Source organism: Nerophis ophidion, linkage group LG10 (genome assembly GCF_033978795.1).
Source record: "Nerophis ophidion isolate RoL-2023_Sa linkage group LG10, RoL_Noph_v1.0, whole genome shotgun sequence".
NCBI lineage: Eukaryota > Metazoa > Chordata > Actinopteri > Syngnathiformes > Syngnathidae > Nerophis > Nerophis ophidion.
The window spans coordinates 28,499,742-28,526,432 of NC_084620.1; the positions used below are offsets into that span (position 1 = coordinate 28,499,742).

At 40.3% G+C, this 26,691-nt stretch overlaps 1 protein-coding gene across 5 annotated transcripts in view; it reads right to left on the reverse strand.

Moving 5' to 3' along the window:
- The window catches only part of sbf1 (SET binding factor 1), a 115,247-nt gene extending 106,738 nt beyond the window's left edge, over positions 1-8,509 (reverse strand). For 3 of the 5 annotated variants that reach the window (XM_061913264.1, XM_061913265.1, XM_061913262.1), the window contains exon 1: positions 8,282-8,509. In XM_061913264.1, the coding sequence (XP_061769248.1) occupies positions 8,282-8,336 (55 nt within the window). In that variant the 5' untranslated portion in view covers positions 8,337-8,509. The remainder of the gene's footprint in view (positions 1-8,281) is intronic. The other 2 variants (XM_061913263.1, XM_061913266.1) reach the window with 1 other exon arrangement.
- Positions 8,510-26,691: the final 18,182 nt, after the last annotated feature.

The window sequence follows — 26,691 nt, forward strand, 5'->3', positions numbered from 1 at the left end:
ATATCATGGACCCACTAGCTTGCGAAGCTAGCTCTCCAATCAGCTAAACAGACTCAGTAACGCCACAATGTATTGGTGAATTTACTGAGGAATATGTGAAACTGAAACAATATATAAAGAACATAATTTTAAGTAATTAGTACTAACACAGACACTCATTCACGTGTTAGCCTTTTAGCCAATGCTTACGACGCGTGCTTTATTACATTACAATAGCACTGACAAATATGCATGAAACGACTTATACAGACATCATACATGGGATGGTTTAGTAAGTATGAATTGTTTTTATATGTGAAACTTACAAACATTGCTTGGTGCGATGAATGAAGAATCCTTTCGAGCAGAAACGCTATGGGCGGTTTTATGTTCAGTTCAAGGCAAAACAGGAATTACTGAACATTTTCAATTCACAGCACCGACAGTGAGCGAACTTGTCCAAAATGTGACGCCAGAGCACAAACAACAACACAGCATTTCAGTCCTATGCTTGGGCTTACTAAAAACTATTGAACACAAAATATTATAGCAATTAGCGGGAAAAAAAAAATCAATAAATTTGCCGCACCATTTTATAAGCCGCAGGATCAAAAGTGTTGGAAAAAGTAGCGGCTTATAGTCCGGAATTTACGGTCCTCTCCAAGTACCAACACACAAAACCTTCAGAAGTAACCCAGCCTTTGTCACTTCCATAAGTCCCAAAGAATTGAAAACACAGCTTAGAGACATTCTTCCATCATTTGGCAACTTTGCCCCCCTGGTGAAATATGTAAACCTGTGGTGTTTAAAGTACGGCCCAGGGACCATTTGTGGAACAAAGTTTTGTATAGACCTGTAGAACAAACAAAGTACAAAATAAAAATAAAATAAAAAAAACATACCATTTTTATTAGCTTATTTCATCACAAATACCATGATAATCACTTTTCTCTTGTTTGTGTATTTTTTCCCCGAAAATCTAAATCGTAATCACAAATAGAAGTTTCAAAGAAACTAAATTGGGATTTTATTTTTTGGGCAAATATCTGGCAGCCCCAGTACATGTATTTCTAATAAATGTCCTATCTTTCAGACACACAGAGGTATAATCTGGATTATTCCTTTAACTAAAGTCTCCAAGGTTCTCTCCCCATTTCCTGTTTGGGTCTTGGATTGTGCATGCGATTGGCTGCCGGGTCCTCAGTGCAGTGAAGGAACCGCTGTCAAAACACAGTGACAAGCTGTGGTGCTTCTCAGGGGACCCTTGCTATGAGAACCACACCCTGGCAAAGAAGGCCACAATCCAGCTCACAGGCACCATCTTAGCTAAAAAAAAGATGCACTGAAAGCAAAAAGCTGCGTATTATATGAGGAAAGTAACACATGAGAAACAGGGTAACGCTTTTCTGGTTCGCTTCCCATCACACACAGGTTTTCTGCAAGGGGTGACAAACTCAGTCACATGAGCGACGGTGACGTAAGCCTCGACTACCCATCACTGCCCCGGCCTGCAAAACATTCCATTGACTTAAGTGACAACTAGCACCCACATGCACATACACAGGCAGGATGCATGAAATATTTAGACACAGGAGGAAACGCCGCTCTGCTGCAGAATTCCTAGTATTCTTAGAATCGAGGACTTGGTCATTCAAAGTTCATAGCTATTTCCACATAGTAGGGTGAAATTTAAATTGTACACAAGCAGTAGAAAATGGATGGTTGGATATGTATCCATCAACCATCCATTTTGTATATTGCATATTGTATGCAATATAATTCTTATTAATATATCTGTATTTACTCGGCTACTCAAGAGTACCAGGTGTCTATTATAGGTAAGCTATGTAAGTTAAGGGGTGGTCTTTATTATATATACGTTTTTCTCATTTCTACAATAATTCCTTTCAAAAAGTACAGCACCTTCAATTGGCCTACAGCAGGGATATCAAACTAATTTTCATCGTGGGCCACGTCAGAGTCACGGAAGATCCCAGGGGGCTACTTCATGATATCAATTTTCCACAACTTTTTGAAAAAACTGCAGCAAAATCAGGCATTTTAGGCCACAACAATCACCAAAAAAGACAGCAAAACTCTGGGGCACCGTCATTTGATTATTATCATTGTTTACCAACAGATGGAACATGGAAAACTTGCAGAGAGGGAAATCACAACTAAGTCAATTTACCAAAACTGTATTTATTAAACAGTTATTAAGCAGTGGCACAAACATTAATGTCATTTCCAAAACAGAAAGTGCAAAATTGTCAGAGACATTTTAAAACAAGCAATGAGTGCACTTTTGTGCATGATGTCACAAAGATGACATATAAAAACAACATTAAAATAAAGGCCTACTGAAATGAGATTTTCTTATTCAAACGGGGATAGCAGGTCCATTCTATGTGTCATACTTGACCATTTCGCGATATTGCCATATTTTTGCTGAAATGATTTAGTAAAGAACATCCACGATAAAGTTCGCAACTGTCGGTGTTAAGAGAAAAGCCCTGCCTCTACCGGAAGTTGCAGACGATTACGTTGCAAGTGTGGGGCCTCCTCACATATTCACATTGATTTTAATGGGAGCTTCCAACAAAAAGTGCTATTTGGACCGAGAAAACGACAAATTCCCCATTATTTGAGCGAGGATGAAAGATTTGTGTTTGAGAATATTGATAGCAACGGACTAGGGGAAAAAACAAAAAAAACGAGTTTAAAAAAAAAAAAAAAAACGCGAATGCATTTGGACGGATTCCAATGTTTTTAAACACATTTATTAGGATAATTCTGGGAAATCCCTTATCTTTCTATTGTGTTGCTAGTGTTTTAGTTAGTTTAATATTACCTGATAGTTGGAGGTGTACGTCCACGGGTGTGTTGACGCCAATGTGTCAGGGAAGTCGACGGCAGCTTTATGGACGGCACAAGCTCAGCTTTACTCCGGTAAGAAGCGACTTTTTAACCACAATTTTCTCACCGAAACCTGCTGGTTGACATTTGGTCTGGATTCATGTTCGCTTGACCGCGCTCTGATCCATAGTAAATTTTCATCTCCGGGAATTTTAAACAAGGAATCACCGTGTGTTTGTGTGGCTAAAGGCTAAAGCTTCCCAACTCCATCTTTCTACTGTGACTTCTCCAATATTAATTTGACAAAATGCAAAAGATTCAGCAACACAGATCTCCAAAATACTGTGTAATTATGCCGTTAAAGCAGACGACATTTAGCTGTGTGTGTGCGTAGCGCTCATACTTCCTAAAAACGCGTGACGTCTCGCGTACACGTCATCATTACACGACGTTTTCAAGACGAAACGCCCAGGAAATTTAAAATTGTAATTTAGTAAACTAAAAAAGCCGTATTGGCATGTGTTGCAATGTTAATATTTCATCATTGATATATAAACTATCAGACTGCGTGGTGGGTAGTAGTGGGTTTCAGTAGGCCTTTAAAGTGCACTTTTTGTACAGAACACCACTACAATAGTTTAAAACAAATCAAGTGCACTTTTGTGTATGATGTCACACAAGATATTTCAATAAGTGTCAAATAAAAATGAGCTGCATAATAGGAAATCAAACAGTATATGTCCTTCGCTATGTGGTAGATTACTGCGGACGTTATCTCCTTCTGTTGTTGAGTATTTTTTTCATACGGTGTTGATCTGGAAATAGGTGCTTCAGCATTTTGTTGGTGTGGCACCTAACGGAGATGTTGACATGCGGAGTTTCAAGCACTCCTTATTCTCTAGCGGGTGACTTTTCAAATGTTACTATATTAGCAGTGGTGCTACTTTTTGTAGCAACGCTTTTGCCGCATAAATGTTCAACATCTTCCCACTTGAAGCCACATCAACGCCAGACAATGGACCTTGTGCTGTTTTTCTCGGGAATTAATTCTTCCTTCATTTGTTACAACATTCGCATCCTCTCTCTCTCGTATTATCACCTGCACCGCACCACACCGTTAGCACCACAGCCAACGTTAGCATGTCGCTACCTGTTTGCTCCACGAGAGCGTGTGACGTTGCACATGGAAAAGTATGTGACGTATGTAAGAAGGTGCGCTTGTTTTAAGTCTGTCAGTAGGAGAGACAAGAAAGAGTGGGAAACGCATGCAGTGTGATGCCCGCAGCTAAAAGCAACTGCGTGAGAACGTATACTCGAATATCACTTTATAGTCATTTTCTATATAGCACAGAGACAAACCTGCGATATATCGAGTATACTAATATGTCGCCCAGCCCTACTTTGGAGTCTGAAGTACAATGACAAGCAGATACTGTAAATCAGCTTGTGTAAAAATTTTAAAAAGCTTGCAAAATTTAAAAAATCTTGCTGTATCAAATAATTTGGAGTTAAGAACTGCATTTGCATACTTTTTTTTTAACTGTGAAAATGAATAAATTATCCAAAGAGATGAAATGCCTTTTTGACATATATTTCCGGGCTTTCACAGGTCACATAAAATATGAGGCTTACAGCAACACTTCAGCTTTACAGGTGTCATAACTTCTCTGGAGGTAATGTGTGCTATTCAGGCATGTTCAAGCTAACGGCACACACATGAGATATTTTTTGTACAAACCCCGTTTCCATACGAGTTTGGAAATTGTGTTAGATGTAAATATAAACGGAATACAATGATTTGCAAATCATTTTCAACTCATATTCAGTTGAATGCACTACAAAGACAACATATTTAATGTTCAAACTGATAAACTTTTTTTTTTTTTGCAAATAATCATTAACTTTAGAATTTGATGCCAGCAAGACGTGACAAAAAAGTTGGGAAAGGTGGCATTAAATACTGATAAAATTGAGGAATGCTCATCAAACACTTATATGGAACATCCCACAGGTGTGCAGGCTAATTGGGAACAGTTGGGTGCCATGGTTGGGTATAAAAGCAGCTTCCATGAAATGCTAAGTAATTCACAAACAAGGATGGGGCGAGGGTCACCACTTTGTAAGCAAATTGTCCAACAGTTTTACAACAACTTTTCTCAACGAGCTATTGCAAGGAATTTAGGGATTTTACCATCTACGTTCCATAAAATCATCAAAAAGTTCAGAGAATCTGGAAAAATCACTTCAGGTAAGCGATGATATTACGGACTTTTGATCCCTCAGGCGGTACTGCATCAAAAACCGACATCAGTGTGTAAAAGATATCACCACATGGGTTCAGGAACACTTCATAAAACCACTGTCAGTAACTACAGTTGGTCGCTACATCTGTAAGTGCAAGTTAAAACTCTACTATGCAAAGCCAAACCCATTTATCAACAATACCCTGAAACGCCGCCGGCTTGGCTGGGCTCAAACTCACTTAAGATGTACTGATGAAAAGTGGAAAAGTGTTCTGAGGTCTGACGAGTCCACATTTCAAATTATATTTGGAAAGAGAGGACGTGGTGTCCTCCATAACAAAGAGGAAAATAACCATTCGGATTGTTACAGGCGCAAAGTTCAAAAGCCAGCATCTGTGATGGTATTGGGGTGTATTAGTGCCAAAGGCATGGGTAACTTACACATCTGTGAAGGCACCATTAATGCTGAAAGGTCCATACAGGTTTTCGAGCGACATATGTTGTCATTCAAGCAACGTTATCAAGAACGTCCCTGCTTTTTTCAGCAAGACAAGTGTTACAACAGCGTGTCTTTGCAAAAAAAAGAGTGGGGGTACTTTCCTGGCCCGCCTGCAGTCCAGACCTGTCTCCCATCGAAAATGTGTGGCGCTTTATGAAGCGTAAAATACGACAGTGGAGACACCGGACAGCTGAACGACTGAAGCTGTACATAAAACAAGAATGGGAAAGAATACCACTTTCAAAGCTTCAACAATTAGTTTCTTCAGTTCCCAAACGTTTATGAAGTGTTGTTAAAAGAAAAGGTGATGTAACACAGTGGTGAACATGTCCTTTTCCAACTACTTTGGCACGTGTTGTAGCCATGAAATTCTAAGTTGATTATTATTTGCAAAAAAAATTAAGTTTATGAGTTTGAACATCAAATATCTTGTCTTTGTAGTGCATTCAATTGAATATTGATTGAAAGGGATTTGCAAATCATTGTATTCCGTTTATATTTACATCCAACACAATTTCCCAACTCATATGGAAACGGGGTTTGTACACAGAGACGATTTCAATACAGGAGATACAGTACTGTATTTTCTAGGCTATAGAGCTCACCGGTATTTTAGGGCCACACCAACCAAATTTGAGAATAAATAAATATTTTATATATATATGAGCCGCACGGGTCCATAAGACAGAGATATACAGTGTGCCGGTACAAAAGATTTTGTAAATGTTTTTCTACATACTGTAGCTTAATTGTTTCCAAACGGTGCCTGTAACACGGCAGTAAAACAGCTTTTCAAGCAAAACAAAAGTCATTGTCATGGACCCACTAGCTGCAGAAGCTAGCTCTCAAATCACCTTAACAGACTCAATAACTCCACGGTGACGTTTGGGTGAATTTACAAAACTGACAACACAAAAATAATGTCATTTTAAGTTAATAATACTAACAGACACTAGCATATGTGTTAACATATTCGCTAATGCTAACGACACCTAGTTTAATTACATTTTTATAGCATGTACAAATATGCATGAAAACATTTCTACAGCCATCACACATGGCACAGTTTATTAAGTATGAATTGTTTTAGTTATATTGTAAAACTTACAAGCATTGCTTGGAGTGACTAATGAAGAAACCATTTGAGTAAAAATGCAATAAATAAATAGTGGACGTAACAGGATGTAAGTCCGGATCAAGGGGCAAAACAGGAAGTACATTTTCAAGACTTACATGGCGCCATAGCACAAACAATAACGCACCTTTTTAGTGTCTCTGAGTTTTATGAAAACTATTTGCTTGAATACAAAACATTAGCTGTTAGCAAAGAAAAACCTATAAATTAGTCGCATTGTTTTTTAAGCCGTGAAGTTTCAAACATAGGGAAAAAAGTAGCGGCTTTTAAAGTCCGGAAAATACTGCATTCATTTTTAAGGTACTAAAAAGGTAAGAAAGGGTTTTTTGGATAAAAAAATATAAAAATTAGCAACTTTATCATGATAATGGTCCCTGATGACAACAACGTAAACACTGACAATAATGGAAAAAGGACTTAAACATTAGGCATAAAACAGGATCACCCCAACATAGTGAAACAAAAGTTGTCAACAGCAAGTCAAACACAACAGTCATCCTCACGATCAAGCCTTGGCTTTTACAAGACACGGGTGTAGTAATAGATTAAAAATCCTTAAGCATCTTCCATGTCTGGCTTCCAGATGATTTTTAAAGGGCCTGTTCACTATCCACATTGCATTCGGGCCCAGCTCAACAGGAAGGGGAGTTTCTGCAGCGTTTGCATTGTCCACGTAATGACATCCTGTATTAACCACCTTTACGGCTAAAATGCAACATTCTGATAGTGCATCCATGCATGCAGAAACCTATGTTTAATGCAATAACAGACAGCTTTATAGCAATTTGCCTACTCTGGATGAACCATAGGCGGGCCCTCTCTAAATGAAAGACTACCACGTTGCAAGCTGCACAGTGGCTTAGGCGGGTTGAATATTTCATGATTAAACGAGCCATTATACTGCACAGATCTAGGCCAAGGCTCAGGGTGCAGGGAAGGGGGGGGGGGGGGTGTCAGATAACGGTCCCAACAACACAAGGATTGGAAGGGGTTCGGGATGGGGGGGTAAATCCATCTGTGTTAATCCAACTAAAAACACAACAATAAGTAACCGTGCAAATTGCAGATAATTGTAATAAACAATGCACATATATCTGAGCAAACCTAAGAAGGATGTGATCATGCACCAAAACGCCACGACACTGACAAGTCAACAAAATGCAGGTCTAGGTAATTGTGTAAAACACAACCAAGAATAGGAGACAATAAAACAGGTAAATAAATCCACCCAAAACACTAGTCCTCTGCAGAATTAGCCGGCTAACATTAGCCCTTGCTCGCTTAAGTTTGCTGTCAACACTATGAATAAGAGTTAGCCAGTAGCTAAAGTGGTGGCATTTCGCATTGGAAACTATTTAAGATGCAAAATATTAAGGCTACCGTTTAAGTGCACTAATCCCGAGCAACCACCGTGAGTCCTCGGTGTAAAGTTGACGCCGACAGCCGGCCTCCAGTCACTGGAGTCGGTCAGCTGTGATTGGCTTCCCGGCCCCATCCCCGCCTACTGTTTACCCGCAGCTAATAACAGGCCGCTGAGGTTAGCAGCTAGCAGGCTACTCCAGTGCCTACCTCGCTTGTCGAGGTCGTAACCGACCACTACAAAGTAGTCAGCGAGCCGGGCCATTTTGGGACTTCACGGCAACAGGCCTCTCTTGCGTATTCCTCTGCTCTGGGCGCCGTCAATAGTCCATTTACGTCCTGGCGGCAATGGATACATGACGGGCGGCAGTAGCATCCTTCCAGCTGTACGCCGCCGCCATACTGTCAGTCTGCCTGTGACAGCGGATAACCACGAGTCTGCGCAGTAGAGACTTCCAGGGAGGGGCCGCTCGCATTAAGATGGTCCTTTGCAAAGTTATATTGATCATGATGGCCGTTTGCAGCACTTCGCTCGTTTTTTTTTTTAAATATTTTCTAAAAATTGCTTTGAAAACAGTCTGTAATAGAGCAGTGGTTCTCAACCTTTTTTCAGTGATGTACCCCCTTTCAAGATTGTTTTAATTCAAGTACCCCCTAATCAGAGCAAAGCATTTATGGTTGAAAAAAAGAGATAAAGAAGTAAAATACAGCACTTTGTCATCAGTTTCTGATTTATTAAATTAAAATATTGCTCATTTGTAGTGGTCTTTCTTGAACTATTTTGAAAAAAATATATAAAAATAACTAAAAACTTGTGGAAAAATAAACAAGTGATTTCAATTATAAATAAAAAAATTTACACATAGAAGTAATCATCAACTTAAAGTGCCCTCTTTGGGGATTGTAATAGAGATCCAACTGGACGTCTGGATTCTAAACATTTCTTCCCAAAAAAAGAAATCTTTAACATCAATATTTATGGAAATGTCCACAAAAAATCTAGCTGTCAACACTGAATATTGCATTGATGCATTTCTTTTCACAGTTTATGAACTTACATTCATATTTTGTTGAAGTATTATTCAATATACATATTTATAAAGGATTTTTGAATTGTTGATATTTTTAGAATATTTAAAAAAAATCTCACATACCCCTTGGCATACCTTCAAGTACCCCCAGGGGTACGCGTACCCCCATTTGAGAACCACTGTATTAGAGCACTACTTGGGATGATGGGAGTCACATTTAAATGTTGAATATTTTACATCCATCCATCCATCCATTTTCTACCGCTTATTCCCTTGTGGGGTCACGGGGGGCGCTGGCGCCTATCTCAGCTACAATCGGGCGGTATGGCGCAAAACACCCTGGACAAGTCGCCACCTCATCGCAGGGCCAACACAGATAGACAGACAACATCCACACTCAAATTCACACACTAGGGCCAATTTAGTGTTGTCAATCAACCTATCCCCAGGTGAATGTCTTTGGCGGTGGGAGGAAGCTGGAGTACCCGGAAAACCCACGCAGTCACGGGGAGAACATGCAAACTCCACACAGAAAGATCCCGAGCCCGGAATTGAACTCAGGACTACTCAGGACCTGCGTATTGTGAGGCAGACGCACTAACCCCTGTACCACCGTGCTGCCCTGAATATTTTACAATGTAACTCAGATCCATCCATCCATTTTCTACCGCCTATCGGCGGGGGGTGCTGGAGCCTATCTCAGCTACAATGGGCCGGATGGCTGTCCATAGTCGGGACCCGTGGTGGACCGCTCGCCTACATCGGTTGGGGACATCTCTGCACTGCTGACCCGTCTCCGCTCGGGATGGTCTCCTGCTGGCCCCACCATGGACTGGACTCTCACTATTATGTTAGATCCACTATGGACTGGACTCACTATTATGTTAGAGCCACTATGGACTGGACTCAACGTCCATTGCACCGGTATCCCCTAGAGGGGAGGAGGGTCGGGTGTTTACCCACATTTGCGGTCCTCTCCAAGGTTTCTCATAGTCATTCTTATCGACGCCCCACTGGTTTGTGAGTTTTTCCTTGCCCTAATGTGGGCGCTGATCTGCGGATGTTGTTGTGACTTGTACAGACCTTTGAGACACTTATGACTTAGGGCTATATAAATAAACATTGATTGATTGATTGATTGATTGATTGATTGATTGATTGATGGCGGGGTACACCCAGGACAAGTCGCCACCTCATCGCAGGGCCAACACAGATAGACAGACAACATTCACACTCACATCCACACTCTAGGGCCAGTTTAGTGTTGCCAATCAACCTATCCCCAGGTGCATGTCTTTGGAGGTGGGAGGAAAATTTAAAATAAACAAAACATTATTTCGTCATCTGCAATTATCTTACGGCATTAGTAAGGAATTTTTCAGTTTAATAAATCCTATATTATCAAAAAGAAAACCAGTCTCCACTATTATGTTTGACTTTGACCCAAAAACAAACAAAACAAACCCCACGAAAAATGTATAGGCCTTTATAATATTTGTACAGTATTTGGAAAATCTGTGAATTTCCATCCATCCATCCATCCATTTTCTACCGATTGTCCCTTTTGGGGTCGCGAAGGGTGCTGCAGCCTATCTCAGTTGTATTCGGGCGGTAGGCGGGGTACACCTTGCACAAGTCTCCACCTCATCACAGGACCAACACAGATAGTCATGAGACAACATTCACACTCACACACTAGGGACAATTTAGTGTTGCCAATCAACCTATCCCCAAATGCATGTTTTTGGAGTTGAGAAAAAGCCGGACTACCAGGAGAGAACCCACGCAGTCACTGGGAGAACAAGCAAACTCCACCCAAAGATCCCAAGCCCGTGATTGAACTCAGGACCTTCGTATTGTGAGGCACATGCATTAACCCATGTTTCACCGTGCTGCCATCTTGGAATTTATGAAGTACCGTATTTCCTTGAATTGCCGCCAGGGCGCTAATTAATTGAAAACCTCTTCTCACTCCTGTGCTTATCAAAGGCATGCGGTAAAAAAAAAGTATGGGCTAATTATTTTAAAACCTTTTCTCACTCCGGCACTTGCCAAAGGCATGCAGTAAAAATTTGAGTGTGATGTAAGGATACCATCATGAAAAGCACATTTAATAAAAAAAAAACAGTTATTATGGTCTTACCTTTACTTATAAATATAGTCCATGCCAGCTCCTTCTGATCAAAAGCATCGATAACTTGTTTATAGAAGTCTTCCTTATCTTTCTTCAGTTTTAAAATTCTCTCTGTCTCGATGGAGATCTTTCTTTATTACCTCCTCCAGCACATATCACGTCACTCATTTCACTTCTTCTGCAGCTGAGTAGTCGCAAGAAGGATCACTAGCCCCCTCTACCACCAGAAGGCGGGAGTCATTTAATGACTCATATTTGACACACGCAGCTACGGTATTGTGACGGTCTCAAGCCGTCGTCTTGCGGGTTCCCAAGACCACCAAGGAAGGACATGGCTTGAGCCGTTTGACTTTGTTTATTTTTCTATAAAACCTCAGTCCAGGTCGCTCTTCTGCTCCTCCTCTCCGCTCGCTCGCCATCTCCTCGCCACCATCTTGGCGTGCCCTGCCAGCGTGCCCTGCCTGTCTGTCGGACCGTCGGCTCCACCTCTCCACAGGTACCGGTATATTAATAAAAAATAGCTGCTTACTCTTCTTTTTAGCATTCAATAGCTTGGACCGTAAATCCTACTGAATACCTCTTATTTTTCTTCCCTTTATGCAATTTCAAATTACCAGTATTGAAATCAGCCTCCTCCATTTTGAAAATGATGACAGGGGAAGTGTCACTCGTGACGTCACGAGTTTGACCCGGCGGTAATACTAAGCATGCGCTAATTATTTTGCGAAGCGAGGTTGACCCGGCAGTAATTCAAGGCAGGCGCATACAATATGCCCGGCGGCAATTCAAGGAAATACGGTAATATTTTAGATTTAAAAAATAGACAAAAGTTTGTAATTTATCAACATCATCAAACTTTATTCTGGTCACAAACATCACTCATAATACAATTGAATTGAATTGAATTGAATTGAAATATTTATTTCAAACCTGCACAGTACAAATAAACACAGATTTTTTTTTTTTTTACATTTTGGCAGAGATATTAATGCAAGGCTTGAAAAGGGGTTGGATGAAGCAGATGCTTATAATATCCCAACCCCTCTCACTCATTCCACATTTAACATAATCAATATAATACAAGTACAATACTCACTAAAAAAAAAACAAGAAAAACTCCTGTACACTAACAATACTATGAGACAAGACAAGACGAGACAAAACACACACACGCACACACGCTCACACACACACACGCACACACACACACACACACACACACACACACACACACACACACACACACACACACACACACACACACACACACACACACACACACACGCACACACACACACACGGGCCCAGACACTTTTTGACCATACACCTCTCTCCCAACGCTCTGTGCTGAGGGCATCACTTTCTTTCCTCCTCGTACTTCTTCAGTACTTCTTTTTTAAACAGTGTTTTAAATTGAATCATGATAGAACACATTTTTAACTCGTCCCCTAAGTTGTTCCACAGAGTGACTCCACGCACTGAAATGCACATTGATTTTAAAGTTGTTCTAAATTTAGGCAAATATAATTTGTTGTTTCCTCTTAAACTGTAACTATGGTGATCATCTCTATCATGGAATAGGTTCTGTATATTGGATGGTAGGGAGTTTTGGGATGCCCGAAACATAATTTGAGCAGTTTTAAAGTTGATCACATCGTTCAGTTTAAGTTGCTTTATGTCCAAAAATAGTGGATTTGAATGATGTCTGTAGTGAACATTGGAAACAATCCTGATGGCCTTTTTCTGCAGAGTGACTAAAGGTTGTAGATGTGATTTATAATAATTTCCCCAGACTTCAACACAATAGTTTAAATATGACATAGTAAAACGATACAGACCAAAAACAATACCATAAAGAAATAATATTAATAATAATAATAACATTTAAAAAAGGGATTATATCTGAAACAGTTAAAAAATATAAAATAATAAAACGTATAAAAATGAATGTAGATACCAATCATTGGCCCATCTCTTGTCACAGTAATACAAATAATAATAATAATATAACAATTAATCATTGAAATGTACAGCAGTTTATGGAAATTATTGGTACACCCAGGAAGTACAGTATGAACAGTACTTCAATGGTTACTCCCAGATGTAAAAAATAAAATAAAATAAAAAGCACCTCAATTAAATGCTAGGAGACATGATGACGTATCGCTTGAGATAGGCAGATAACAAGTGAATGGACAGAAAGGAAGGCCTGATGACTTGCATCCGCATGGAGCGTCCTTGGCTGCATGCTTACTTCCTGCGCTGTAACCCTTGACATCCAGTCCGTATCACTTTCTAGTTAAAACAAGCCTGAATCTGATAAGTGTGAGTTTTTTTTCTCTTATTTGTTACCCCTACAGGGAAAGCCTCGGTTATTACACATTTTGGTATCGATCTGATACCAGTGGTATATCCGTTATCGTTTAAAAATGTCAGTATAGCAGTATGTGCGGGAGCAGTTGTGCCGCAGCAGGAACGCCTGGCACGGATCCACAAGAACCACCAGCCCCACTCCTGGGGGGCCCAAATCGATGGCAATGGGATACCCAGAAACTGCCCCGGCGCAGCCTCCCCCAAGTGAAAAAAAAAATCAAAAATAGGAAAAAAAAAGACACCCAAGGCCACTACCACAACTGCTGCAACACCACAACATACCTCATGGCACACCAAGGCACCACGAGAGACCACACACAAGGACGAGGCCCAGCATGTCTCCTGCAGGACTCTATTAATCCAATATATTAATGCTGCTGAGGCTGAACCAATCAGTGGCCACGATACTGAACAGTGCGCTTTGATCGGTTTGTTCTCCTGCAGTAACCAAAGCTAACCTAGTGTGGATTTTTTTTAGTTCATTTAGCTATTTTATACTTTAAAATGATTAAATTAGCCCAAATATGTTTGAAAAAAACATATCCCAAAAAATCTGTGCTGTGGTGAAGCAGCAAAATTTGAAACCCAACGTGGAGAGAAACACATTTAAATCTAACTAAAACACTTTTTTGTAGAGACTTTTTATAGTTTTATGTGCAAATGTGATTATGATTTATCATAGCTTAATAATAAATAAAATAGATATTGAACATTTAACATTACCTTTATGAAAACTTTTTGGGCAAAGACGACGATGGGCGTAGAGCCTTCCAAACGCCACGTGTGTACTTTTCTATGAGTTATTTATTCAACTCAATAGTGTTTGTTTCTCATCTTCTTTACCAAAGTGCTGTCATTTGCATTTTTCTTTGGCCCCATGTTGCTTATTTTTAAGTCACACTCAATGAAAAAGGCACATCGAGTCACCAGCATGTGGGATTTTTTGGGCACATGTGTTTGCAGACTGACACCGACACTCGGGTAAAAGAAAATCTAAAGAAAACTAAATCGTATGAAAAGTGGGCCGGAAGAAAACCGAGGACCCACTATAAATACACCTCAAGAATCGCCAATATGGTGCTACTTTTTGTGAGCTTTTCATGGCAGCTGCTTTTACGTGCCAATCATGGCACCCACCTGTTCCCAATTAGCCTGTTCACCTGTGGGACGTTCCACAAAAGTTTTTGATGAGCATTCCTCGACTTTCTCAGTCTTTTTTGCTACTTGTGCCAGCTTCTTTGACACATGTTGCAGGCCTCAAATTCCAAATTCCTGCTCAGAGGCCTAGTGATGGGTAGGTCGTGAATTCAAACTCCAGCCGAGTCATTCCAAAGACTACAACAATGGGACCCATTACCTCCCTGCTTGCCACTCACCATCGAGTGTTGGAATTGAGGCCCCTGCTGCTGCTCACTGCTCCCCTCACCTCCCAGGGGGTGAAGAAGGGGATGGTTCAAATGCAGAGGACACATTTCACCACACCTAGTGTGTGTGTGACAATCATTGGTAATTTAACTTTAACTTAACTTAATAAATGAGCTAATATTTGCAAAAAATAGCAGTTCAAACGTTATGTATCTTGTCTTTGCAGTCTATTCAATTGAATATAGGTTTAAATGGATTTGCAAATCATTGATTTCTGTTTTTATTTATAATTTACAGAAAGTGCCAACTTCACTGGGTTTGGGATTGTGGGTAATCCTGCTTATAGTCATTTAAATGCTTTGACTTTGTATCCTTTAAAGCCCTCCTGTGTCCAATAATGAACAACACAACACAAAAAAACACATTTGTGAAAATAAAAATAGAAGAGAACTGACAAAATATCAAACTGCTACAGTATCAGTCTGAGACCGACACTGCCTGATGTATCAGTGCAATCGATAGCTGTCTGGGATCAGCACAGCATCAAACCATGCTCCTCATCAGGTGATTAGCTCTCTGAATAAACATTTCCGTGAGACAAGTTTTGATATTTGTCTTTTATCTCATTCTTAAGCCGCACTTGACGAATTGCCAAAGAAAGAGTGGTTGAACAAGACTTGTACCCATGCCATGATCAAATTAATGTGTAGGAATAAAGTGGAAGGCATCTCCAAAAAGGTGTCTCAAATATAGTAAATATCACTTCATCTTCAATACAGTGATATTTGCGAGTCTAGCCCGAACAGGGTTTGAAGCTGTGCTCTACAGGATGCAATAAACTTCCTGCACACCAACAGATCGACAGGAAGTGGTTTGTAGGTCTCTTGCGCACGGCATCCAAGCATCACATTTCCGTTCAAATTAGCCGAGATGTAGCAACCAAATGGGGGCATTGCAGTAGGTGCATTAGATCCTCCACTATCACAGTGGAACCCGCGCCTCAACAACCTGTCAATGTCAACATCCTACCTGCTTTTGTCAACCCAAATAAATAATTTCTTCAATAAACGGGTCTGTTTGTTTTAATATGTAACATTGCTAACTTCGTCATTATCATTAAACAACAATAGCAGCTAGTATCGAGTTTCACAGCAGCCGCCTTGCAAGATGGGAAATGGCAAATTTGAAATGATGTGATGTTTTTTTAGTACCGCCTGCTACAGTAAAACATTACCCCAGAGCGTGTATGGAAGGGATATTCAAATAAATACTTTTGGGTTTGCGTAAAGCAAAGGACGGGGATCCGGACTTCTCCTTTCACTATTAGTCTTATTTTGTATATTCCTGAGAACCAACGTTTAGACATTTGAATTGATTGAAGGGACAGAAGCACCCTGCGGTTTTTAAGGACCTCTATGCAAAAATAGTTACTCTTCGATCATCTCTGTGACAGCATTTTAAGAATCTGCTGCAATAAAGTGAGTCTCTCAACTCGCGGGTCACCAGTTGAATTGCCCAAATGATGAAAAAGAAAGGACCTAAAATGGAACCTTGAGGAATACCTCTAGAGCAGTGGTCCCCAACCACCGGAACGCAAAAGAATCACCACCCGATTGGTACCGGGCCGCAGAAGAATTTTTTATTTATTTTTATTTGAAAAAAAACAAGAAAAAAAAACATTATTATTATAGGTACACATGTAGCATTTAGTAGGCTGGCTGCATCAGCCAATATAGCAGTGGGCGAGTTTACAAATAACGTACGGTATTTGGGAAAAAAAGGCACGTTATCTGTTTACTTTTACTCTTGGGTGTCACGACCCAAATAGGACTCTGGACACAAATGCAGGATTTCGGAAACAGATATTAATTCCGACAAGGGTAGGGGTCCAAAAAGGGAGAAACAAAACAGGCTATCAAAAACAGAACTATCCTGACCTCTAAACTAACAAAAATATCAATCAACTTAAAACGCTCCGGCTGCGGAGGGTAAAAAGGTGCTAAGAATACAATATGCAAAATAATACAAAAAGCGCTTCAAGGGAGGCAATGCTAAGAAGCTAATCTTACCTGACAAAAGGTTTAAAAACAAGCAACCTCCTGTGGGTCTAAAAATACAAAATGTGGCAATGGTTGTAGACAAGACTGTGACAAAGGAACGCTGGAGGTACGCACAAGAAGATACGAAACACTCTGGCACAGGACAAGAGGAAGACGAGACGTTCATACACATGAGGGAGGGCGACACAGGTGGGCACAATCAGGCAATCAGGAAAGACATCAGACCAGTGAAACAGGAGGAAGGGCAAGTGATCTGAAACGAGAGGGAGTTAACGTCTCAAAATAAAACAGGAAATGACAAGACAACATGAAACCAGACAAGACTTCACCCAGGTGTGACATTGGGTAAGCACAAAAATGAATGAGTATTCGTTTCAGAGAGGTAGCGCAGGGATCAGAGTATTTAAAAGTAACAATGGGCTTGTTTCTTCGGGGAAAACTGCCAATGAAACGAGGCCGGGGGACCTTGCGCATCTTGGACGCACAAGAGATGAAAACTGTATGCATGCATCCATCCAATTTCTACCGCTTGTCCCTCTCGGGGTTGCGGGGGGTGCTGGAGCCTATTTCAGCTGCATTCGGGCGGAAGGCGGGGCACACCCGGGACAAGTCGTCACCTCATCGCAGGGCATGAAAGCCGTACATTGTGCGCAATTTGAACAAAGGACAATGTGCCTGAACAGGCTTCTCTTTCGAAATTCTTCAGCGTTATTAAAATTGACTCCGTAGACAAAATATAGACACGTTTGGTGGCACTTTTACTTGATTCATATCTCTCGTCCATCAAATCCACCATTTTTTTCCCCAGGTGGCGAACCTTTGGAATACGGTACAGATTCTATCGGTAGAGTCCCTCGGTTTGTTTATTTTGCACAATCCATTTTATTCCAGTTTGTTGCTCTCTTTCACATTGTAAACAAAATATTTTTTCCAACAAGTATGGCTACCCAGCCCCACAATGCATTGCAAAACCACGCTGCCTTTCGAGCCTTATACAACAGGAGCACTACAGTAATTTTAGAAATTTGCTGGAAAAAATGTTTGTCTCCCAAATTTCTTACTGAATTCGGGTGCCGGTAGGGTGTCATTCCCGGCCCGAATTTGGCCCATAGGGCCTTACATAAGTAGCCCTCCTCGATAAAATAGCTTATAATCTGGAGTTTGACAATAAACTCATCTCACAAGACGGGAAACACGCTATTGGCATTACCAGAATTAAACTTGAACGTTAATTTTAGGAAGGAGCGTCGTTTAAGGCGGTGTAGTGGGGGAAAGTCAAAGGGCCCCTGACTTGCAAGTGTTGGTGAGTACAAGGGGGAGGATTAGTGGAAGTAAAATTAAAATTTATAAAAGTTAAAATCAAGTGAATGTAATGAAATGTCTTCATTGCGGAGCTTTGCGAGCTCTTCTAGTGGTCTGCCTGGTGTATCGATGATTTGACTGTTTTGTTTTATCTCAGGTTGCTGTGGCGTCTCTCTGATGTGGGAAGCAATCAAGTGTGTTCAAAATGTTTTTTTGTCGTTGTGGACCCCGACTTAAACAAGTTGAAAAACGTATTCGGGTGTTACCATTTATTGTACTGTACTGAGTCATCTGCTAATAAAAGTTTCAATCAATCAATCAATCAATCAATCAATCAAATCGTGTTTTGCCGTCCATGATTGTCAGGTCAGCCTGCCTGGACCTACATATGCGTTGTGTTGGCTGCTGAATTCAAATGAAGGCAAGCGACCACGCGTCTCCCAAGCCATGGTGACTTGCGCCCACTGGCATGGGACGAGCTCTGTTTGCTAGCTCCTGGTTCTAAGAGTGCGCACTTAATGTGGGTTCCAATCCCTCGCTCACTGGCAGACAGATATGCTACTAAGTATTTAAAAACAAAAAAAAACATTAAGCCTGCAAGATTGCTTTTAAATGACACATATTATGTTTTAAACTCGCAACATTTCGTGACACCCCCACTTATTATGTACTTTTACACTTAAAGGCCTACTGAAACCCACTACTACCGACCACGCAGTCTGATAGTTTATATATCAATGATGAAATATTAACATTGCAACACATGCCAATACGGCCGGTTTAGTTTACTAAATTGCAATTTTAAATTTCCCGGGAGTTTATACTTAAAAACGTCACGTAATGATGACGTGTACGCAAGACGTCACGGGTTTTAAGGAAGTATGAGCGCTGCGCACACACACAACTAAATGTTGTCTGCTTTAACGGCATAATTACACAGTATTTTGGAGATCTGTGTTGCTGAATCTTTTGCAATTTGTTCAATTAATATTGGAGAAGTCAAAGTAGAAAGATTGAGTTGGGAAGCTTTAGCCTTTAGCCACACAAACACACGGTGATTCCTTCTTTAAAATTCCCGGAGGTGAAACTTTACTATGGATCACAGCGGTCAAGCGAACATGGATCCCGACCGAATGTCAACCAGCAGGTTTCGGTGAGAAAATTGTGGTAAAAAGTCGCTTCTTACCAGAGATCAGCTGAGCTTGTGCCGTCCATAAAGCTGCCGTCGGCTTCCCTGAGACAATCGCGTCAAGACACCCGTGGACACACACCTCCGACTATCAGGTACTGTTAAAATCACTAAAACACTAGCAACACAATAGAAAGATAAGGGATTTCCCAAAATTATCCTAGTAAATGTGTCTAAAAACATCTGAATCCGTCCTAATGCAATCGCGTTATTTTTTTCCCCCTAGTCCGTCGCTATCAATATCCTCAAACACAAATCTTTCATCCTCGCGCAAATTAATGGGGAAATTGTCGTTTTCTCGCTCCGAATAGCTCTTCTTGTTGGAGGCTCCCTTTAAAAACAATGTGAATACGTGAGGAGCCATCACACGGGGGACGTCATCGTCTGCGACTTCCGGTAAAGACAGGGCTTTTCTGTTAGCGACCAAAAGTTGCAAACTTTATCGTGGATGTTCTCTACTAAATCCTTTCAGCAAAAATATGGCAATATCGCGAAATGATCAAGTATGACACATAGAATGGACCTGCTAACCTCTTTTAAATAAGAAAATATAATTTCAGTAGGTCTTTAAATAAACTAAAAGCACTGTTGCAGAACAGTGCCCCCACATGGCTGTAATGAGACCCGCAAGACAAGCCACAACATCAGGCACAGTGCAGGAGGCTCAGAATGAAGTATCTGTTACATTCATGTGTAAATCAAGCTTAAGGCGGGATCCCAGGATGCAGAGACAGCAGGGGAAGTGCAGGTAATATGTATTTAATGACAAAAACAAGGTGCAGCAGGGAAGTGCACAAAAATCTACCTCACAGGAAGCTTAGGGAAAACTGTGCAACATGACGAGATGCAAAGCAAAAAGTAAAAAGCATAGGGAACGCCATGCAGCATGCAAATATATGGAAGTTCCCCGTCCAGAGGACAAGGCTGGTATAAAAAAAAAATGTCCTGATTGGCAAGACAAGCATTGATTGGCCCAGATAAGCACAGGGATAGCAAATGGGGGCAAAAAGGAAATTGAAATAAAAATAAGAGCACAGGACAGGAAATACAATGAAAGAACTAATAAAAAACTGTCATGAGAGCTCATGAGTGCATCGAAGGGATTAAATTATCTGAGATTATGCGATTTTTGGATTACTGATCAAACCGAGGGGGAAATTATTGTACAAAAAAAATATTATCATTCATCAAACATTAGAACGCGCACACAGTGACTTCCTGTTCAGTGCAAAGTAAGATTGAAGATAAAAAAATGGCAATATCAACCTGGATTGTACCACAGTGGCTGGTTTAGTTTCGGTTATGTCGACAACTCCTTAGTCAGTCAGTCCGCGATGCGTCGACATAAACATGTTCTCCTGTTTAGCCGCATTGGTTTATGTGCGCTGAGTGATGACAGGGGCTCATATTTTGACACTTAATGTAGCTAATTGAGCAGTGTAGTTTACTACAGCGTTGTGTACAGTAAACATCGCTAAATCTTGATGTGTGACAATGTTTGTTATCGCCATAACATGCTGGGAGGGGGAAGGGGGGGGGGTGACAGTGACACCACTATGACTTCCCTTTGCTTTGTTGCTGAGAGAACCTTTTTGACGATAAACACAAAACTGTGAGCTGCATTTGTGAGCACTGCGCTAGTATGTTAGGTTGAGTAAAATGATACGCACCTCATTGCTTTCTTTGGAAAAACATACTTTTTAATTGATGTAAATTCATCAGTATCCTCTGCCGACTCAGCGAGGTCAGCGTGTAATGCGCTAACTACAAGAATGAGGAAACTATTCATTTTTATGTGGCGTGACAGGAAATATCTAAGTGTGGATGTGTATGTATGTACAATCAAGGCATGGTACATACAATTGCAGGAAGAAGTTAAGTCATAAAATCACCAAAATTCCGCCTTCGATGATGTATTAACCTTTTTAACATTTTCTGTTTAGTCTAAAAAGGAGGTAACAGCAACATATGAAGTTAACTGAATGAAAATAATAACCGTTTGCCAACACATTGATGGAAGTTTATTGATCTTGCTTTTCAGCCTTGATAACTGCAATAGGTCTAAAAGAAGTTAAGACCTGTGTATTAAACTGAAAGAAATTAAAATATTCACTTTAAAGATGATTACAAATATAGGGAATTGATTGTTGTTTTCTAACAGTTTTGACTGTTATAAAATTGAAAAAACAAGTCCACCATATAGAGGTTGTAATTAATGATTATATTTATATTATATAGTCCTACTGTGATACAAGTGTATAAAAAGTTAATACGCGTGTATATCATAAGTCATGACAATTATACATTTCTAGTATTTGGTTTTAATTCCTGTCCAGCGCTCTTATTTTTGTTTCCATTTCCTGTTTCCCTCCTTTTTGCCAATACTTTTCCTGTCAGAGTGCTGGCTCCCTTTACCTGTTCCTGATTACAAAACCCGTTTCCATATGAGTTGGGAAATTGTGTTAGATGTAAATATAAACAGGATACAATGGTTTGCAAATAATTTTCAACCCATATTCAGTTGAATGCACTACAAGGACAAGATATTTGATGTTCAAACTCATACACTTTATTTTTTTTTTGCAAATATTAATTAATTTAAAATTTCATGGCTGCAACACGTGCCAAAGTAGTTAGGAAAATGCATGTGTTACATCACCTTTTCTTTTAACAACAATCAATAAACGTTTGGAAACTGAAGAAACTAACTGTTGAAGCTTTGAAAGTGGTATTCTTTCCCATTCTTGTTTTATGTAGAGCTTCAGTCGTTCAACAGTCCGGGTCGCCGCTGTCGTATTTTACGCTTATGAATGCGCCACACATTTTCGATGGGAGGCAGGCCAGGAAAGGACCCACACTCTTTTTTTACGAAGCCAGGCTGTTGTAACACATGCTGAATGTGGCTTAGCATTGTTTGGCTGAAATAAGCAGGGGCGTTCATGAAAAAGACGGCGCTTAGATGGCCGCATATGTTGTTCCAAAACCTGTCTGTACCTTTCAGCATTAATGGTGCCTTCACAGATGTGTAAGTTACCCATGCCTTGGGCACTAACGCAACCCCATACCATCACAGATGCTAGCTTTTGAACTTGCGTCGATAACAGTCTGGATGGTTCGGATGACACGATGTCGAATATTTCCAAAAACAATTTGAAATGTGGACTCATCAGAACAAAGAACACTTTTCCACTTTGCATCAGGCCATCTTAGATGATCTCGGGCCCAGAGAAGCCGGCGGCGTTTCTGGATGTTGTTGATAAATGGCTTTCGCTTTGCATAGTAGAGCTTCAACCTGCACTTACAAATGTAGCCACAAACTGTGTTTAGTGACAGTGGTTCTCTGAAGTGTTCTTGAGCCCATGTGGTGATATCCTTTAAAGATTGATGTCGGTTTTTGATACAGTGAGGGATCGAAGGTCACGGTCTATCAATGTTGGGTTCCGGCCACGCGTGGAGTGATTTCTCTAGATTCTCTGAACCTTTTGATGATATTATGGACCGTAAATGTTGAAATCCCTAAATTTCTTGCAATTGCACTTTCAGAAACGTTGTTCTTAAACTGTTTGACTATTTGCTCACGCGGTTGTGGACAAAGGGGTGTACCTTGCTCCATCCTTGTGAAAGACAGAGCATTTTTTTGTAAACGGTTTTTATACCCAATCATGGCACCCACCTGGTTCCAATTAGCCTGCACACCTGTGGGATGTTCCAAATAAGTGTTTGATGAACATTCCTCAACTTTATCAGTATTTATTGCCACCTTTCCCAACTTCTTTGTCACGTGTTGCTGGCATCAAATTCTAAAGTTAATGATTATTTTCACAACATTTTTTTTTTATCAGTTTGAACATCAAACTGTTGTCTTTGTAGCATATTCAAATGAATGTGGGTTGAAAATGATTTGCAAATCATTGTATTCCGTTTATATTTACATCTCACACAATTTCCCAACTCATATCTAAACGGAGTTTGTAGAATTAAGGACACTGGTTCCTGGTTGCCAATCAGAATACTTTTTATGCCAGCCCTGTCCTCTGGACTCTGCTTTGTACCTAAACATGCATACCTTTCCCTATAGGCTTCCTGTGCACACACCTTAAGCCCTATTTCTTTAATTTAGTTAATAAATAATTTTTACATGCTCTTGGACTGCAGACTCTGCATCCTGGTGACACAGCCAACAAAACACCAAAAAGGCCGAATGTGTCACGCTCAGCAAAGTTTGGATACCAGACCGATAGGGAGACAAAAGAGTTAAAAAACGTCTTTAATTATGTGAATAGGGAACAATGGGAACAAATTACTAAATATATTGGTTGTAGGAATGCGGGCAAAAGGCTGAGTAACAAATGAGACAACAATGGAAAAAAATTGCTTGTGATTTGGCAGGGGGAAGGTTGGAATGGTCTGGACCATTACGTCGATCGCAAGCTACCGGTAGGTCACAGAGGGTGTGTCAGTCGATCGCAAGCCAGGCATCAAAAAAATAGACATAAAAATGAGCAATCATCAATCTTCACCAAGACTTCACTTTCGTCAGGTGTTTGACATTCTCGGCACCTGAGGATCTTGTGAGATGACACTGGCTGCTGCGAGCTCATTATTAAGAAAAAAAAAATCACTGACAGGACGGAGAAAAACACTTTTTTATTTCAACAGACTCTTGGGCCGGACCTGCTGTCAAAACTCTAAAGACCAACAGCACAGTTCCTGTCTTCACTATAAAAGACCTGCTTCATCCTGCCTGTGCTAACAAAATAAGAGTCTCAGAAAGCTAGTGTGCACAAGCTAGCAAGCTACGGAGTTTGATGCAGATGTATTTCTTCTAAAGTTGTTGCACCTTTCCTGCTTCCGGCGCCTAGACCAAAGTCAAGGAGCGCAGGGGAGACACTAATCCAGGGCCGATGGATTCTCGGGGCAACAGCCTTCACTTTACCCGGCAGTGGGTCTTCACAATTCCGGACTCCAGGGCAAAATGACGAGTCCAGCGATTAGTTGCAAATCGTGGCTTTTTATTTACGTCTAGCACACAGTCAAATCCCACACAAAAACACTAGCCACTCCCCCGCCCTCAGCGACCGCTCCCTCTCCTGTCTCGCCCTCACACTCACTGACGTCACTCAACTGCTGTCACACATTAAAGGGCCACACACACACATATGCTACTCTCATAACAAAGTGTTTAAAAACGAGTATGCAAGTTGGACAAATGAGATGCCAAATCCAACCACTTTTATGCGGTATTGGACAGAAAGGAGGACTATTTATCTCCTCCATTTGAAAATGCGGACGTTATCAGCACTACTGTTGGATGGTGCTATCTGCAGGGGTGGTATGGGTGCCCCAGCTTCATATTCATCAAAAGGTGCTGTCTCACTTTGTCACTTGACCCAACATTTTCCAGTTTAATTGTGTAAAACTGAATTTATGTTACAGGCGTGTTATGGGGTTTGCTCTATATGCAGCTTTTTTTTAGTAGTTTGCAGCACATTGACATGAGAATAATATTAAACAAACAACAAAAGGAAAAAGGAAACAAAGCAAAACATCCTAATGTAAGAAGAAAAAGCTGAAACGTTACCAATAACCGATGCAAAAATATATACATTATTATAGCCTTTTTAGTCCTGTCAAAACATACAATTTTCATCAGATTAATCACACTTTTTTATTGTTAATAATCATTAATCACTGTAAATTTCTTGGTGGAATTATTTTAATAAAATTTAAAAAAGTCAAATATTTAAAAAAATAAAAAATTTCTAAAATTCAAAATTCAAAATTACAGTGCCTACCCCCACATCCTTTGATATTTTATCCAGTATGCGTGCCTCAGTAGAATAAGTTTGGACCCGGGCACTTTTAAAAACAGCCCAAAATTCAGTCATATGATATTTTTGTGTGTTTTTAAAGACATGAATGATATATTGTTTTGCATTCTCATTGGAAGTAGCAATGGTTTCACTAGAGGGCAGCAAGTCTGAGCCTACCACCCTATGGCCGCTGGTGTGAATTCTCTAGCACTGTCAGGAAGGCACTTTATTTTTTATTAACTTTGACTTTAATATGAAAAATGTGGTTGAAAAAATAGAGTAGTAAAAAGTGATTCTGTTTACTGCAACATGAGGTGCAGAGAGGAAGGAAAACTCGTGGGACAGGCTTTTGTTTACCATCCTGACACGTGCAGTCTCCTCAAAAACAAGAAAAACAAATCTTCCCAGAAGATTTCCCAAGTCATGCAGGTGTTGCCACTTCAGTTGATGAATTTGTTTGCATCCTGAACCCCCTTTACCTCCAGTTGGAGCCAAAACACTAAAGTGTTTATCTCACTGATTCCTGTACATGTGGAAGATGTTTAACACACACAAATAAAGATTGTAGTGCTCAAACATGATTAACGTTGAGTCCAATTGGTGGTTGCTAACCATATGCCAAAGATGATACATTGGACATTTTATTCATTCATTTGTTTTATATTAAAATTAGGGCTGTCAAGAATAACAGATTAGTAAAAAATATTGCATCAATCTTGTATATATGCAGAATAGTCACAGAATGTATCTTATTGGTTTAGAATTACATAGTGCTTTTCTAGACACTCAAAGCAATTCACAGAGGAGTCATTCTCCCAGGAAAGCGGACGGACTACTCATGGTATGGCGTTTAGGTAAAAACATGATTTAATTTTAACTAAAAAAGGTACAGACAAAAAGCGCTCACAGCAGAGGCACAACTTTGCTAAAGAAAAAAACTAACACATAAACAGACTATGAACATAAATCAAACAACACTTACTATGGCTTGACAAGAGTAGCATGGACTTTGGCATGAAAAAACTGGCATGGACAGAGGATGAAAAGAACACAATGACGCCAGACCGACTGACCGGCAATGGCAGGCTTAAATAATGCCTCTGATTAGTGCTCGGGTAGCAGGTGAGCGGCCGAACACTAATCAGAGACAGGTGAATGTAATTTGGAACCATGGCAACAAAACAAGGGAGTGAAAAAAAACAGGAACTTCAAGAGTCCAAAGGTCAACAGAACATAGCCAAACAAGACATGATCAAAAGACATGACAAAATGACTAAAAAGTGTGATACCCTTACACTTCACAGGAGTTACTTTCACAGTAAAATACTGTAGACGTTACTGTTGAAGTAATGA